Source organism: Ischnura elegans, chromosome 4, assembly GCF_921293095.1.
Source record: "Ischnura elegans chromosome 4, ioIscEleg1.1, whole genome shotgun sequence".
Classification (NCBI taxonomy): Eukaryota; Metazoa; Arthropoda; class Insecta; order Odonata; family Coenagrionidae; genus Ischnura; species Ischnura elegans.
In genome coordinates this window covers 32,658,456-32,673,139 of record NC_060249.1, presented here as the reverse complement: position 1 = coordinate 32,673,139, position 14,684 = coordinate 32,658,456, and the positions used below count along the sequence as shown (strand labels likewise).

General features: G+C 37.8%; 1 protein-coding gene and 1 non-coding gene across 2 annotated transcripts; both read left to right on the top strand.

Moving 5' to 3' along the window:
- The first annotated feature begins 30 nt into the window (after positions 1 to 30).
- Positions 31 to 14,569, top strand: LOC124157236 (CCR4-NOT transcription complex subunit 11). The gene is made up of 10 exons (XM_046531800.1): positions 31 to 171; positions 262 to 353; positions 1,051 to 1,199; positions 1,838 to 1,963; positions 2,637 to 2,824; positions 3,263 to 3,422; positions 6,528 to 6,803; positions 11,391 to 11,530; positions 12,598 to 12,763; positions 14,199 to 14,569. The coding sequence occupies exons 1-10, from the start codon at positions 134 to 136 to the stop codon at positions 14,451 to 14,453; spliced, it is 1,590 nt and encodes a 529-aa protein (XP_046387756.1). The 5' UTR covers positions 31 to 133; the 3' UTR covers positions 14,454 to 14,569.
- Trnat-ggu lies at positions 10,668 to 10,740 on the top strand. The gene has a single exon. It is a non-coding gene; the product is annotated as a tRNA-Thr (tRNA).
- Positions 14,570 to 14,684: the final 115 nt, after the last annotated feature.

Sequence of the window (14,684 nt, the reverse complement as noted above, 5' to 3'; positions counted from 1 at the left end):
TGCGAAACGTATTCCGTATGAGGCATCACAAAAGTGAATGTTTTTGTTTAAATTGTTTACTTTTCGCGGCAAGTTAATTGATGGCATAATGTGAATGAAAAGGAATACTTATTGAATCAATAAGTATATTGCCATGTCCCTCAGCGTGAAGGAGTTGACGTCCTTGTTAGGGTATTGTGATTTTTACATTCGTTACCGTAATTTGCATGAGTTACCATTAATAGTATTAAAGTTATCGTGCATTTGGTATTTTATTCGTAGGCTTCTTTCGGAAGAAAACACGGATTCCCAAACCTTGGAATCCTTGGCATCGCAACTTCATCAATGTTTCAACAAGCAAGACCACTTTAAAGGTGACTAAACCTCTTTTGCCTCAGAAATTTATCTCTCATTTTTCCAATGTCATCGGAACAAATGGTGTTGAAATGAATAGAATTTATGGAAAGTAATGACGGAAGAAATTTTTTAAGTTATTTAGAATTTTCTGATGCATCCTTCCATCGCATAGAGGTTGTAGTGAAAGATACCATGACGCCGGAGACAATTTATCCTCTAACTAACTTTTCTTTTTAGCATTATGGGAAATTGATTTATTCAGGAAAGATTGGCCTTTGAGGGACCGGATGACTCTGGAATATTATCTTAAGAAAACCAAGCGAATGAAATGCGATGTACCAATTTTATCTTCGGTAATTCAGGTCTCGATTTCTATGATGACGGAAAATTGTTCGATACATGCATGATATTTATGTTCTTGTAGTCTTTAATGGCAATTAGTATTTGTGGGAAAGTAAACTCCATCACATAGTTTTAAGGTGAATATAGTATATATAATAGTTATTGTAGGAACAATGATTTTAATGTACTTTATTTTCCCCTTTTGTCACGTACTGGAGTAATGTGTTCTTTTTTCGCCAAATAATTATATGTAAAATTTGAATTGATTAATTCGATTCGATGAAGCGGCACTTGAGATGCACGATAATGTATAATGCTTTGTTTTTCTCATCTCTAGTAACTACTCATTTTCTTGTGTTTCTAATTTTTCAGTGGGATGTGCTCTTATACTCCTTCTGCAGCAATCGGACTTGCTACCCCGACCCAGCCAGAGGCTGGCTGCCATTACTCTTCTGCATGAAATGTATCGTGGTGAACCTGTTGCAATGAATCCTTTTGCATCAGCTTTTGTACATTTATTGGTAAGCTCATTAATATTGGACTCTTCCTCATGTATCATATTACATTCCACCGTAGAATGATATTTAAGCAGATGATTAATATGGTCAGTGGTGGACACAAAAAAAGCTCAACAGGGTGCTAAGGATATCTTGAGCTACCTTAACTATTATCATAATCTACAAATAATCAATTCACATGCAAAGTTTAAGAAAGTTTTTACTAACTAATTATGCATTTATAAGGCAATGCCATCTTATGATATAAAAAATTTACAGAGGTAGTTCATCACCCAACTTATGTAATGAGAGGGTAATGAAAACATAGCTGCCCCAACATTAGGCGTTGACAGTCTAACCTGAATCCGCTGTTACCATCTGATTGTATGAATATGGAATTGAATGCTGAATATTTCTTATTATGTTCCAGAAGAGTTATTGCTCATAAATAACCATCTGAGTAATTATCTCCAGTATAACATCAATGACATGAATCCCTAGCTGTCACCTTTCAATTTAATTGAAAACTCTTTGGCTAAAATATCCTTTTAAGTGGCAAAATTGATTGATCTAATGTGTCATTTTTGCTTGCTTTAGTATAAATGATACTGGAATTCAGATTGTGAAAACTGATAACTGATATTTTTTTGCTGCAATTTCAGCACCCACCTGATGACAAAGAAAAATCATCCACTAGAAGATTAGAGTATGCTGGCCAACTTCCAAGGCTCACTGCTGTCGAAAAAACTTTCCTTGCGCAGCTAATCACTGGAATGGGTGGAAAGGAGGTAATGTCAATGTTAAAATTTTAAAGATATTTACAGGGTGCATTATGAAAGTAATGTGCACTTTCTAAAAAAAATAGATTAATTGATCTGATTCATACAAATGGTTAAAATTCTTCAAAATGGTCTCCTGCATTAGAGGACTTGTGGAGACAATTCTGCCAAGTTTGGCAGACACCGTGGAACTGTTCAACTGGAATGCCTCTCTGGAAGCTTGAAACATGAGCTTGCAGGTTCTATACCGACTCTCATTATCTTCCCTTCTGTCAGGGGGACAAAAAAAAGTCGCACAGAGCCAAGTCAGGACTGTGAGGAGACTGGGTCTTGCTCTGGGTCAGGTATTTGGTGACAACAAAAGCTGTATGGTTGGGGGAATTGTTGTGATGGAGCTTGAAGACATCTTCGATGTCAGGCTTGGAATCATGTTCTTGTGTTATTTTTCAGGTTTTTTGAAAGTTATTAATGAAGTAGTTTGTTCTATTTTATAAATTGACAATAACTGGGAAAACAATCTTGAGTAAAAGGGACTTTAGAGTTATTTTGCCCTAATGATGTAAAATGTGTGCGTCATCAAAACTTGGACATAACTTGGAACTAGCAATGGTTGATTCCAACTTCACATGTGGTAAAATTTGACAGTTCATATATCCTTAGTGATGAGAATTTTGTTTTCTAGTTGCTGAACAAAACTGCGAGGCAAGTGGCGCAATCTGGAGCAAGTGGAACTGGTGCTTCGGTTTCTCTGGATATGACTGGCTTGCAGCTGGCTTTGGCTGAGAGGCAATCAGAGCTTCCACACACAAGTCGAGCAGCTATTCCCATTCTCCTTCCAGACTCAGATCCCACTCGTCTGCAGTCCAGTGGGTAAGGTTATGGAATAATTAATGCTGTTTTTATTGTTTTTAATCATGATCTGTTGCTCAGGTCATAAGATGACCCTCGTATCCTATAATGGCCAGTACACACTTGTCCTCTCGGTTCTGCCCACCCTCTACATCCACTTATTTTTTTCAAACTACCGTGCCTACTTACCTACCATGACTGTCCACCAAAATGAGGTAGTTATTGGGTGGCTTACCATGACTAACAAAGCCTTCCTATAATAATATCAAAAGGACTTTCATAATTGATGCATAAAATTACATTGTGCTGATTTAAAGAGTTCATGTATGGTAATAGTTGCTCACTCACACTGAAGTGGTGCTAAGCTACATGCATCGCTGCGACACAAATCCTGCTATCGTACATTAGTTATTACAGTTCCTTTGTCTGTTTCATAGAAATGATTCTCAAATGTTCCAGGGTCTTACCAGGGATTTTTGGTGAACAAGGGATGGCAACACGGAGGGTTGCTGAAGCTCTATTGCTTCCAGGGCCTGGTCAACGACCTGCCATTGTAGAGCAAAGCTATCGGCCAGAATTTCTTCGACTTGCCCCTCCCTTACATCCATGTGAAGATGAGGTACTGTATGCTGTCTTGTCTTTTTGTTGTGAATTACGTATGTATTCATGTTTTAGATATTTTTGGAAAATGAAATGAGTTTAAAGCTCACTGACAGTGAATCGGATATAGAACATCTGGGAATCTAAGGGTAATTGCAGTGAAAGTTAAGAAATTAGAATGATCGATTTGGAAGTTTATTTTTTAGAATTTTATTTTCTTTCACCCTCACTTTTGTTGTTTCTTTTTTTTCTTCCATTTTGTCAATTAATTTGGATGTCATCCTGGATTTCTTTACAAATTTTCTATTCTAATGCCCAGCATTTTCTTTTCCTTTATTTGCAATGCTCCATTTTTTCCAGTGATCCTCAACATTTTCTGTTCTGGTGACAACACACACTTGTCTTTCATTCCCCTGCTCGTCTTGTCTTTAATATTGTCTTCGTCTATTTTCTCCGTCTTTCCTAATTTCAACTTACTTTGTATGTTTTTTACTCTTTATTCTTCCCAATATTATCTCAACATCTGAAAGCAGTAATGCAATATCACTAAAGATTTCGGCATCCAGAAGCCCGCAAGAAAATTTACCTCAATTCTTGCTCCATTTCTCAACCATAATAAACTCTATTTGCTTTCTGTTTAAGACTTTCACTGATGCATGACCTAAGGGTGGGTCACACCCACCTTCCTTGTACAACGGCAAATATGCTGTTTTCATTTTTTAGCTGTTGCCTTTTAGAGAAATGGGAAGTTTGAAACATAAAACTTTTATATGTATACATGACAACCTAGCTGTTGCAACTGGAAATTTAGTTTGACCCACCTGTGGATCATGCCGTCCACAACAAAAACTCAGACGGGGTGATGTCACGCAAAATGGCCAACCTTCCAAAACTTTGCCCACCCCTTACGATCAGAGATTATTGTTGGCATGCAATCTTCAGTGAAACATTTACATACATTTGGTGCATTACACACTCTCACTCCCTAACGTCACTTCAGAGTGGAGTTTTACAACTAATGTTGAAAAGAATGGGATTGGTGCCACATGGGTGGTGCTCCTATGTAGTTTCTTCTGACCCTGATCTCATCGTCAGTCTGAGGCTCTGGTTGCAAAAGCTGAAAAATTATCAGCCCTGAGTCCTGGCAGTGGGCCTGTTCAGTGGTCACCCCATATTCCTCCACTTTGCTTCTACCCCCTCCTATTGGCAGAAGGCTCCAGTTGGGTTCCACCTGTAGGCTGAGGCTGGAAGATGAACCCACACATGACCCACTGGTGGGTCACACTGCAGTCTGTACCTGGGAACAGGGGTGCAGCTAGGAATTAAGGCCGGGGGGTTTAGGTGCAACTAATACCGGGGTGTGTGGGGGTATGGAATACCCATTAGGATAAGTGGTAGGTGCGAGATTAATAAATTGCGGAATTTTAAGATAAATGATTCAAGATGGTGAGTTTTACGTTTTTCTTCATGCACTCCTCTATATGTATATAACTAATAGTGTACCCCCAAAATGTAACGTACACATTTTATTACATAATTTCAATACGGATATGTGACTTTTTTAGTTATAAATACATAACTGTATAAATAGAGGGAACTTAGCGTCTGCCATTACCGATTTTTTTTGGCATACCTCCAACTGGTTTGTTGCATACCCCCAAAGGGTATGCATGCCACTGGTTGGGAACTGCTGCCCAGTGGCACAGCGAAGGGGGGGTTTTGGGGGTTAAAACCCCCCCCCAGAGCTAAGAGAAATTTTTAAATTTAATCCATTTTACTTAATGGATTAGTATTACTTGTATAAAAGTCTTAGGATTAATCAAATATCCCTCAGAAAGCCGTAAAACTCGCCATTTGGAACCATTATTCTTAAAAAATTTCTGGAGGAGGGCCCCCGCAACGGCCGATTACCCTGGCAATGCAATACACCAACACCCCAAAGTATTGGTTGCGCCTAAAACCCCCCCTAGCCCTAATTTTTGGCTGCGCCCATGCTGCTGCCCACCCTATTGTGTGACTCTACTGTCCACAACTCCTTCTACCCTCGCATTCTAGTCACTCATCATATTATTGTGACATCCCTTTCTTTTATTCTTTTTTAAATTTCGTATTTAGTTGTACATTTCCTTACCTTCTTCATCTCTACCACCATTAATTGGTATGCATGCCTGGATGACCAGTAGTATTTGGGTCAATAATTCTTGTCTTAATGCATAATACTCATAGGAAATACTTCACTCTCGCAAGCCTTAGTCTTTTTATTTCCCATGAATTCCTCCACCATAGCTTCATTTTATTTCCTCTGTAAAAAGTGTGTCATATCCACATTTTCCCTCTCCATTGCCTTCCATCAAGCTTCACCTTCCCTTATAATATCCATCTTGTTTTTCTAACTTTTCATGTTTTTTGGAGTCTTATATTGCTTTTTCATATCCTTAATCTAGCTACTTTCCCCTCCCAACCTCATTGATTTGGTTCCCTCTATGCTGTCTCTCTCGGAGATACTATTGAGGTACTATTCCAGAGTGTTAGAATTAATTCATTGAATCCATGTTTCATCTTTTTATCTCTCTCCAAAGCTACTTTTTTGGATATCCTAAGGGACCTTTACTGTGTGGATTTTCTGTTGTCTGCTTCATTCAAATGTTATTGGCATTTGTATGGGTCATCCACCTGAAGGGAAGATTTCTCCCTCCTTAGATATGAGACTCTGTGTGCCTATATAATAAGTGTGAGGAAATTACTGAGGCGGTCTGCGCATTTTGGAGGATTGATGCACATAACCACCAGTGTTCAATTTTTCTTAATGGATTTACTGAGAAAAATTTGTTTTTATACAGTAACTGAACTAATTTTTAATATGGTACAGATTTTACAGAACAACAAATCTGCTGGGCCAGTAATGTAATAGAAATGCTAATCTTTAATTATATATATTTAGTCATTTAAAGGTACGGAAATTAATATCTCAGGTGGTAAAAATTACCAAGATTCTTTAATTTTCCCATAATCTTTTCAACATTCTTTACTCATATATTTTTTTTAAAGTGGTGTACACTTCCTTGTCCATTCACTTCTTTTATTCTGTGAAATGATTAATTGTTCAAAATATTTGTTTTTTCAGATGGTTTGGCTTAATCTCACTGACCCTTGGGAGCACCAAGTAGCATATGACATCACTTTATGTGCGCCTGCACCCCTGTCCTCATCTACTGCCACACTGGAATCAATGAGCGCTAGTGGAGTGTCTGGTGGAGGAACTGGAAGTAATTCACAGGCTCGAGATCTTATGTCCCATGCCTTTAAAACGGCATTAACTCTGGTACAGCATGGAGACCTCCTGGAACAGCTGAACTCAGATCCAAAATTGGTCTACCATGTTGGATTGACACCAGCAAAGGTGAGAGTCCCTACAGAAACCAATGAAACTAAAAGTATACACATGTTTTTATGTTTCATATGTGTTCTCCGTTGTTATATATAAGAACCTGTGAAGCATGAAAATTTTTATTCTATTGTGAAAGAGGTTACATAAATATCAAAATTTTAAAATATTTATTAGTTTAATAGTTTTTCTATCACTAAATTTCTGAAATTGTTCAATTTAATCAGTAGTTATGGATAAAAAATGAAATTTGAGCCTCAAAATGCATAAAAAAATGGGTATTTAGAAAATTGTACTAGGTAGTACTCTTGGCTCTCCCGGAGGAAACTGGAAGTTACTCACAGGCTTGAGATCTGATGTCCAGGGTATTCCAAACTCCCCAGACCCAGGTCATGACCCCCCTCCTCCAACCCCTCAAATTTGATGCTGAATCCATCCCTGTAAACAGCATGGCTACCTGTCTGATTTATGTGGAGTCTTGACTCTAATTAGAAGATGGTTGCATACGAAGAGACATTGTGAGAGTATTGTTTGGGATCTGGATGCCGATGTTATTTTCTGAAACTATTTAGATAGGGCAGAAAAAGTGTCGCGGCTTTCTTCCACATAGGCCCGAGTTTGAGAGATATTCAAATGTAAAAATTTTGCACTCCATGACTTCGCTTGAGTTATCGCTTCCTCTCAAGTACCTCAGTGGTATAGCGGTTTTGAGTGCTTGTCCAGTGACTCTTGACGTGTGAGTTCTGGGCTTGAGTCCTGGTGTTGGCTAATTGTTTCTCTCTTATAAATTTAGAAATCACTGTTACAACTCATCTCCATTCATTTAATTTAGTTACCTTGCTTTTTTTTTTAATTTTTATATTAGTTTATGGATTTTTAATAGAACTCCGAATTGTGCCTTACCAGACGAATTAAAGGATGCATATAATTACTTATTCATGAATTTCCAGGGAATTTTTTCATCTTTGCTGGGGTGGTATGGTTTTTATTTTGCTATTTGTATCACCTGCGTCATTTGTGAACAATTTGTCACACATTGCACCACTTGTCTGACCTCCCCAGGAATCCACTGGAAGTAAATAAATTTTCTCATCCACATAAGGTTTTAGAACCATTTGCGAGAAAACTCCAAATAATTGAGATGTGCATTTTCCAGAATTAGAGCACACGACAGTCACATTTTGATTCTCTTGCTCCAGTTTTCTCACAGTGTCCTTTTCACGTGGACCAAATTTACTTGCTGACTCTCTCATTTGAAAGCTCAAATTGATTGAAACAAAGTGTTTTTTAGTTATAACAAGACTTTACCAATATTCAACATTGTCCAAACAGCACAATTTTCAAAAGAACAGGCCTGGCATCAGTACTGTCAAACAAGAAGATACGGCCTGGAAACGCCAACTGAATACATATGTATATCACAACAGGTCACCCGGCTTTGCTTTGAAGGAAATGACCTCACAAAATAGCTAGATCTGGCATGCTCGTCCTTGACTCCCTCATTGGTAGCCTCATCATTGCTTGAAAGACGGGGGAGTACACTCCTTCCGCTCCACCTATCCTTTAAGCGCTTCTTCTGCCCACCCCTTCCTCCCGCTGAGTGGTCATCTCGTTCTGTTCCCACAACTCATCGCAAATGATGCTAATGTTGTTCTAAACATTGTTAATTGTGTTGCAGATTGTGCAGTTGCAATTTAATTTTATGATATATGGATAAAGATGTCTTCCATCGTGTAGAAACATTTTTATTGATATAAAGAGAACCATGAGCATGCACTGTGATGTGAAACTATTGCGAGGAAGTGCAAAATCCACCTCACCGCAACTGAAGCATTTGCGGATAAAACACAAGTCAGTATGTGATAAGAAAGTGACGAAATTTGGGGGAAACTTATGTGAGGAGGAAATTCAGTCAATGGCTTATCCAGAGAATGAAACCTATTTTCATTTCCAAATCCAAGCGTAACAGTTTAAATCCTGAGCGTGTTAAGACTTTATTGTTTTTAAAAAATAATATGAAAGCTCTTAAAAATGATTTTTAATCCGTAAAAATATAAAAATGTGTATGTGAATCTTAAAAGCATTCCTTTGGTCATAAGTACCTAGAAGAAACTTGAATAATTACTTTGTTTTATAGCAGGAATAGGGTGGTTTCCTATTATTTTTTTATTACCTAAATCGAAAGATTATTACTCCTGGAGTACATATTTCACGTTTTTAGATTTTTAAATGACGATATCTATTTTTCGCGATCAAATGAAAAGTGAAAAATTTCAAGCGCGCGAAAACGCGACGCGTAAGTAGGAATGAAGGGAAAAAGTCCGTGCGACGCATTTCTGGTTCCCCCTCCCGCCTGGTAGGTGACCTTGATCGAGGCCCTGACCGCTGATAGGACGCAGGATGCTAACGGGTAGCTTAGTACCTTCCTGTCTGGTAGCGCATGGCTTAAAAAAGGTTTATTAATACCTTATCAAGCGAAGAAAACTTTCCGACCTTAGCCAGTTTTAATAGGTGATTATTAAGACATGTTTCCCTGAGCTCTGTGCCTCATGCATGCATTGGTAGCCTCTGACGATGCATAACTCCTATCCTCTCGTGTAGAAACTAGGTCCCTGTGACGTCACGTGGAGTGGAATCGCATGGGCGCCAATCTGGCCTTTTTCAAATGAGGATAGAATTTGACCCTTGCCATTCGTCTAAACCGGTATTTCAAAAACCAAATAATTTGTGTATTATGAATACAATAATGGTGGGTAACGAATCGCCATCAATGCCTTTTGTTTTCTTTGATGAAGGAAACTACCCTATTTGAAAATGCATTTGGATCTGAAAATATCCGAAGATCCAGCCCCGAAAATCAAGGTTCTGATCTGAATCCAGTTCAAAAAAAATCCTGATCCGTACATCCCTAATCAAAAATTCAATGCGGTGGTTATATGCTCATTTTTTATTGACTAGTGTATGCCTTAAGTGAATGCCCCCACGATAATCTTTGTAGGTTGTATGTTAACTGAAACACATGTGTATCATACTCTCCATTTCCACTCTCACTAACGGAATAAAGGCAAGTTTACAAATTGGTAAAGCAAAATTCTTGGCAAAAATTGTTGAAATGAGTCAGAGAGATGAGGAAGTCGCTTGATTATGCCATAGCTAGTCCTGATAACTAGTGTGACCACAAATGATGCAAAAGAGGACCCTCAAGTGAGCCTCCAAATGTGTTGTCACCCATCACGCATTAAAATGGGTTTACAAAAGTTGTCATTCTCATCGCTTACAGACAAAGTGATCTGAGTTTCATGGGGAAATTATGTATGAGTAGGAGTATTAACTGAAATTTATGTACCAGATGACGTAATCTATCAAGTTCATGACTAAATGCGATGGTGGTTGGCGTAACATGGTGAAACTCCTTCATGATGCACAAAGGTTAAGAAAACACTTAGCTGTTTCACAAAATAAATTTTATTTTTATAATATATATATAATAATTTTATTTTGTGAAACAAGTTCATGACTTTTCAATACTATTTCTCGTTAAATACAACTATAGATGAAGTTCGCCATGAAAAAATATTTGACATAGCCGGGATTCGAACTTGGATCTCCTGATTGCTGGTCAGGTGTGTTAGTCAGTTACACCACCAAGCCATTTTCTCAGAGCGAACTGCGGGATGAGTTTTGCCGAACAATAAGTCAAAGTCACTTGTTCTTGCAGTGCTTTGAAATTCTTCGTCGCAGACCAGCAACAAAATAAGGGTTTTTTCACTCAGACAGTGGCTTAGTAAGCATGACCCTCGCCACATGTGCCACAGTGTCGACTTGTGACGTCAACTTCTTGTTCGGTAAAACCCATCCCGAAGTTCGCTCTGAAAAAATGGCTTGGTGGTGTAATTGGCTAACACACCTGACTGGTAATCGGGAGATCCGGGTTCGAATCCTGGCTAAGTCAAATATTTTTTCATGGCGAACTTCATCCGTTGGTGTATTTAACTTTGCACCCATGCACATGACTGCATACAAAGTCACTTGTTCCTGCAGTGCTTTGCTATTTCTCGTAATTGCAAACATTATACTGTAAAATGTTGGTGGAAAGTGGATTGCATTGCACTCATCACTGCACCATGGGCATTTTTGATAACCAATTAAAATGCGACCGAAGTGGCAACAGAAATCACCCTTACATGGGATGGAATTGGGCCTCCTCTATGCAGTCTCACCCTTTGAGTGTGAATATAGTCTAGCATAGGGGTGGCCAAACAGGCAAATCTTTAGTGATTAGATTACATAAATATTGCTCTCTCTGGGTAAAAACAACACAAAATGAGAAACCATATTGCATTTTAAATTCATAATATCGTTTTGTTGCTGCGCTATGAGAATCATCATTAATCTGTATCTCTATGCACATAAGGCATTATCTCAGACATCCACAGTGACATACAAAGACGTACTGCTTATGTCTGAATATAGTCCCCCCTTTTTTCCAAAAATACCCGTGATAAAAGTTAAGGGGGGGACTATATTCGGAGGAATACGGTATGTTTTAGCAGACATTGTTACATTCGTTTTACCATTAATTGTGTTTATTCTATTTTTAAGCTGCCTGACCTTGTGGAAAACAACCCTCTGATTGCTATTGATGTGCTTCTAAAGCTGATGCAGTCAAGTCAGATTACTGAATATTTCAGTGTGTTAGTCAATATGGAGATGTCTGTTCATTCCATGGAGGTTGTAAACAGGTGAGTGTGAGTTAATTCCCAAAAATTAAGTGTGATCAAACTTGAAAGTTTATTGTTACATACTATGGATTTTCTTGAATGCAACATTCAATATTTTTGTCGCTAGCTTTTATGGTTCATCATCATCATTAGTCAGCAATCGTTTGATTCTCTGTTCCTCTCTCCTATCCGCTAGCCTTTTCATAGCCACGTATTCGATCTCTTTTACATCCCTTATGACCTATTTAACTCATTCGAGGCCATCCCTTGCCCTTCTTCCCTTCCACCTGTTCTTCTACGATAGTCTTCATCAGGCTATCATGCCTAAAAATGTGGCCAACTAAGTTGTTCCATCTTCTGCTTATTTTAAGGAAGCTTCTCTTTTCTCCCACTCTTCGTAGCACTTCCTCATTACTTACACGGTCGATCCATTTTATCATTCTTCATCTTCATCATTCTTCGGTAGAACTACATTTTGAATGCTTCCACTCTTGACTTCTCTGCTGCTGTCAACGTCCAAGCCTCTCTTCCATTGAGAAACATGCTCCATATGTAGCATCTGATGAATTGTTTCCTAACTTTCATGCTTACTACTTCTCTCAGCTGTAAGAAGATTCTTCTTTTTATAGAAAGCCCTCTCTGCCTGCACTTTTCTACTGAATATTCCTTTCTTGCTTGGTCCATCATTAGTAATTCTGTTATGGTAGCAAGAAATAAATAGTCACTTATATGAAATTTTCATAATTACTAAAAAAAAGTTGCTAGAAACCAAGGTCAAAAATACAAGAAAAATTGTCATGAACAAATTTTTTGTTCTTGCTTCCATTTTTATGAATACTTGATGCTCTGTTGTACTTACATTGGTGATTCGGTTGCTGAAGGAGAGATTTCCATGTCAGTCGTCAATGATTGATGTTCTAATTTCTTTTGTTTGGCTGGGAAGATTGAGATGTAAATATTGTATGTGACTAATTTTTTATTTTATTAGTATGCATATTTCAATGGCTAAAAAACCATGAATTGCATCAATTGTAATCCTTCACCTCTTACATATATAATATTCTAAAATTGCCCTATATTTCTTTTAGGCTAACTTCAACTGTTGATCTGCCTACGGAGTTTGTTCATTTATATATCTCAAACTGCATCTCTACGTGTGAAACTATCAAGGACCGTTATATGCAGAACAGACTTGTACGTCTTGTTTGTGTTTTTCTCCAATCACTCATCAGAAACAAGATAATAAATGTCCAGGTTGGTGTCATGCTCTCCTCTAATTTCATAAGATCTTTATTCCTGACATTTGTATAATTATAAATTCTCCTTATTTAAGCATCTTAAAATTCTTGCACTCATTAATGAGTAGCAATGACCTATGAATTCAACGAGTAGTGAAGACTAATGGCATCACATTCACTGAAGCATTAGTTTATTTTTTACATAAGGTTTAAAAAAAGGTCGCCGATAACCCAGTCTGGAAAATTCAGCTACTTTCAAAGGGAATTCATTGAATCTTAAAATTGATCACAGTGAGTAAGCTCAATTGGTCCTTGGAATTCCTTCACTGTGCCTGAAAGGTTCCCCTTCGCAATTAAGGATTTACTTATCCATGATGAATTAAAGGTAGCTATTGAAATCTTTGTGTTGAACCAAAGGACACCCAAAAAATTCTTGGAATGCTGATGAGGAATGGAGTAACGTTATAAGCGTACATACTTTCTACATACCATTATACCAAGAAGGGAGGGAGGCAAAATAACTTATGAACAGTGCAATTTTGGCAGTTGAAGAGGATGAAGTCAGTAATAAGGTTGACTTTAGCTTGTAGATGATAATGGTTTTTTGTAGAGATGGGCTGGAATTGAATTTTCCATTTTAAGACGAAACAAAAATATTAGTGACATTGGTAAAAAATTGTATCAGAAGCAATTATGTATTCCTGCTGCTACTTGTGTTCCAGAGGTCATATTTCTTTGAATCTATTTAGGCTTTTTTTACCCATTTAACAGCTATCTTTATCAGAGTTTTTGCAGTATGAGAGTTCAACCACCTTTGTTGCATGGTTAGTCCTGTCTCACTTCGTATGTGTTGTGCACTCTCTAGGTCCAGTCAGGCTTTTTTTAGAGCCTCTATGTAACAATCATTTGCATGCATAGTGTGTTTATCTCCGGTATTTCATACTATTTTAGATCTTCAACAGTAAATTCCATAGCTGATAAATGTCTATACTATCATTGAAATTGACCCATTCATAAGGCTGCTAGTACACACCTATGGTTTAGCACAGAGTGCATGGCTGGTAAGAAGGCAGACCTAGCCCCAATACCAGTTCCATGGCATTAGATAAAATTAGTTTTCAGATTTTTTTAAGCCATTAACTAAGGTTTAAGGTGCTGTAGTTTTCCCAGTAATACATGAATAATCTCTGAAATTTCCATCTTGTGAATTCCTCAGTGGAGAATTGAAAGAAATTAAGTCAGCAAAGCCCTTGTAACTTCCGTTGACTGAGAGATAATAAGTTCCTGGTGTGATCTTCTAGGCTGGTCTTTATATTAGTAACTTTTTAGCAAATGGTTACCAAATTATCCCAGAAGTTTATTGGCTGAGAGACATATTATTAAGGATATATTTGACATAGTTCACTTACAATGTAATTCAATTTATCTTCTATTGATTTTTTCTCTTGCAGGAATTGTTCATTGAAGTTCAAGCCTTTTGTATAGAATTCAGCTGGATTAGGGAAGCTGCTGCTTTGTTTAGACTTCTTAAGCAGCTGGAATCTGGTGAAGGAAGCCAAGCTGTTGTTGGTAGTGGTACTACATCTACTGTGGGAAGTGGTGTTATGTCAGGAACTAATTCCCCTTTGACTCAAAGTAGTGTAGGGTCAGTGGTCCCTGGTTCATCTCAAGGAGGAAAAAGTGCAAGTGGAAAATCTAATGAATGACTTACAATCTCAGGTTCAAACGACCAGTAAAATTTGCTGGTTTCTTCTTATGGACAACTAAGCCTCATGAGTGAATGACGTTTCTAATAATAAAAGCCAATTGTGCAAGTTATTGCGTTTTGACGGTCGAATTCCTGTATTCCCAGCCATTCCAACATTTTTTTATCGCTTGCAAGTCACATTTACATCATCAAATGGTATATAACAGTACATATGACGAACATGCACAGC

Coding starts and splice junctions, on each gene's coding strand:
- LOC124157236 (XM_046531800.1), top strand. CDS start 134: ATGTCCCTCAGCGTGAAGGAGTTGACGTCCTTGTTAGG. Junction 172..261: donor GAGTTGACGTCCTTGTTAGG/GTATTGTGATTT, acceptor TTTTATTCGTAG/GCTTCTTTCGGAAGAAAACA. Junction 354..1,050: donor CAAGCAAGACCACTTTAAAG/GTGACTAAACCT, acceptor CTAATTTTTCAG/TGGGATGTGCTCTTATACTC.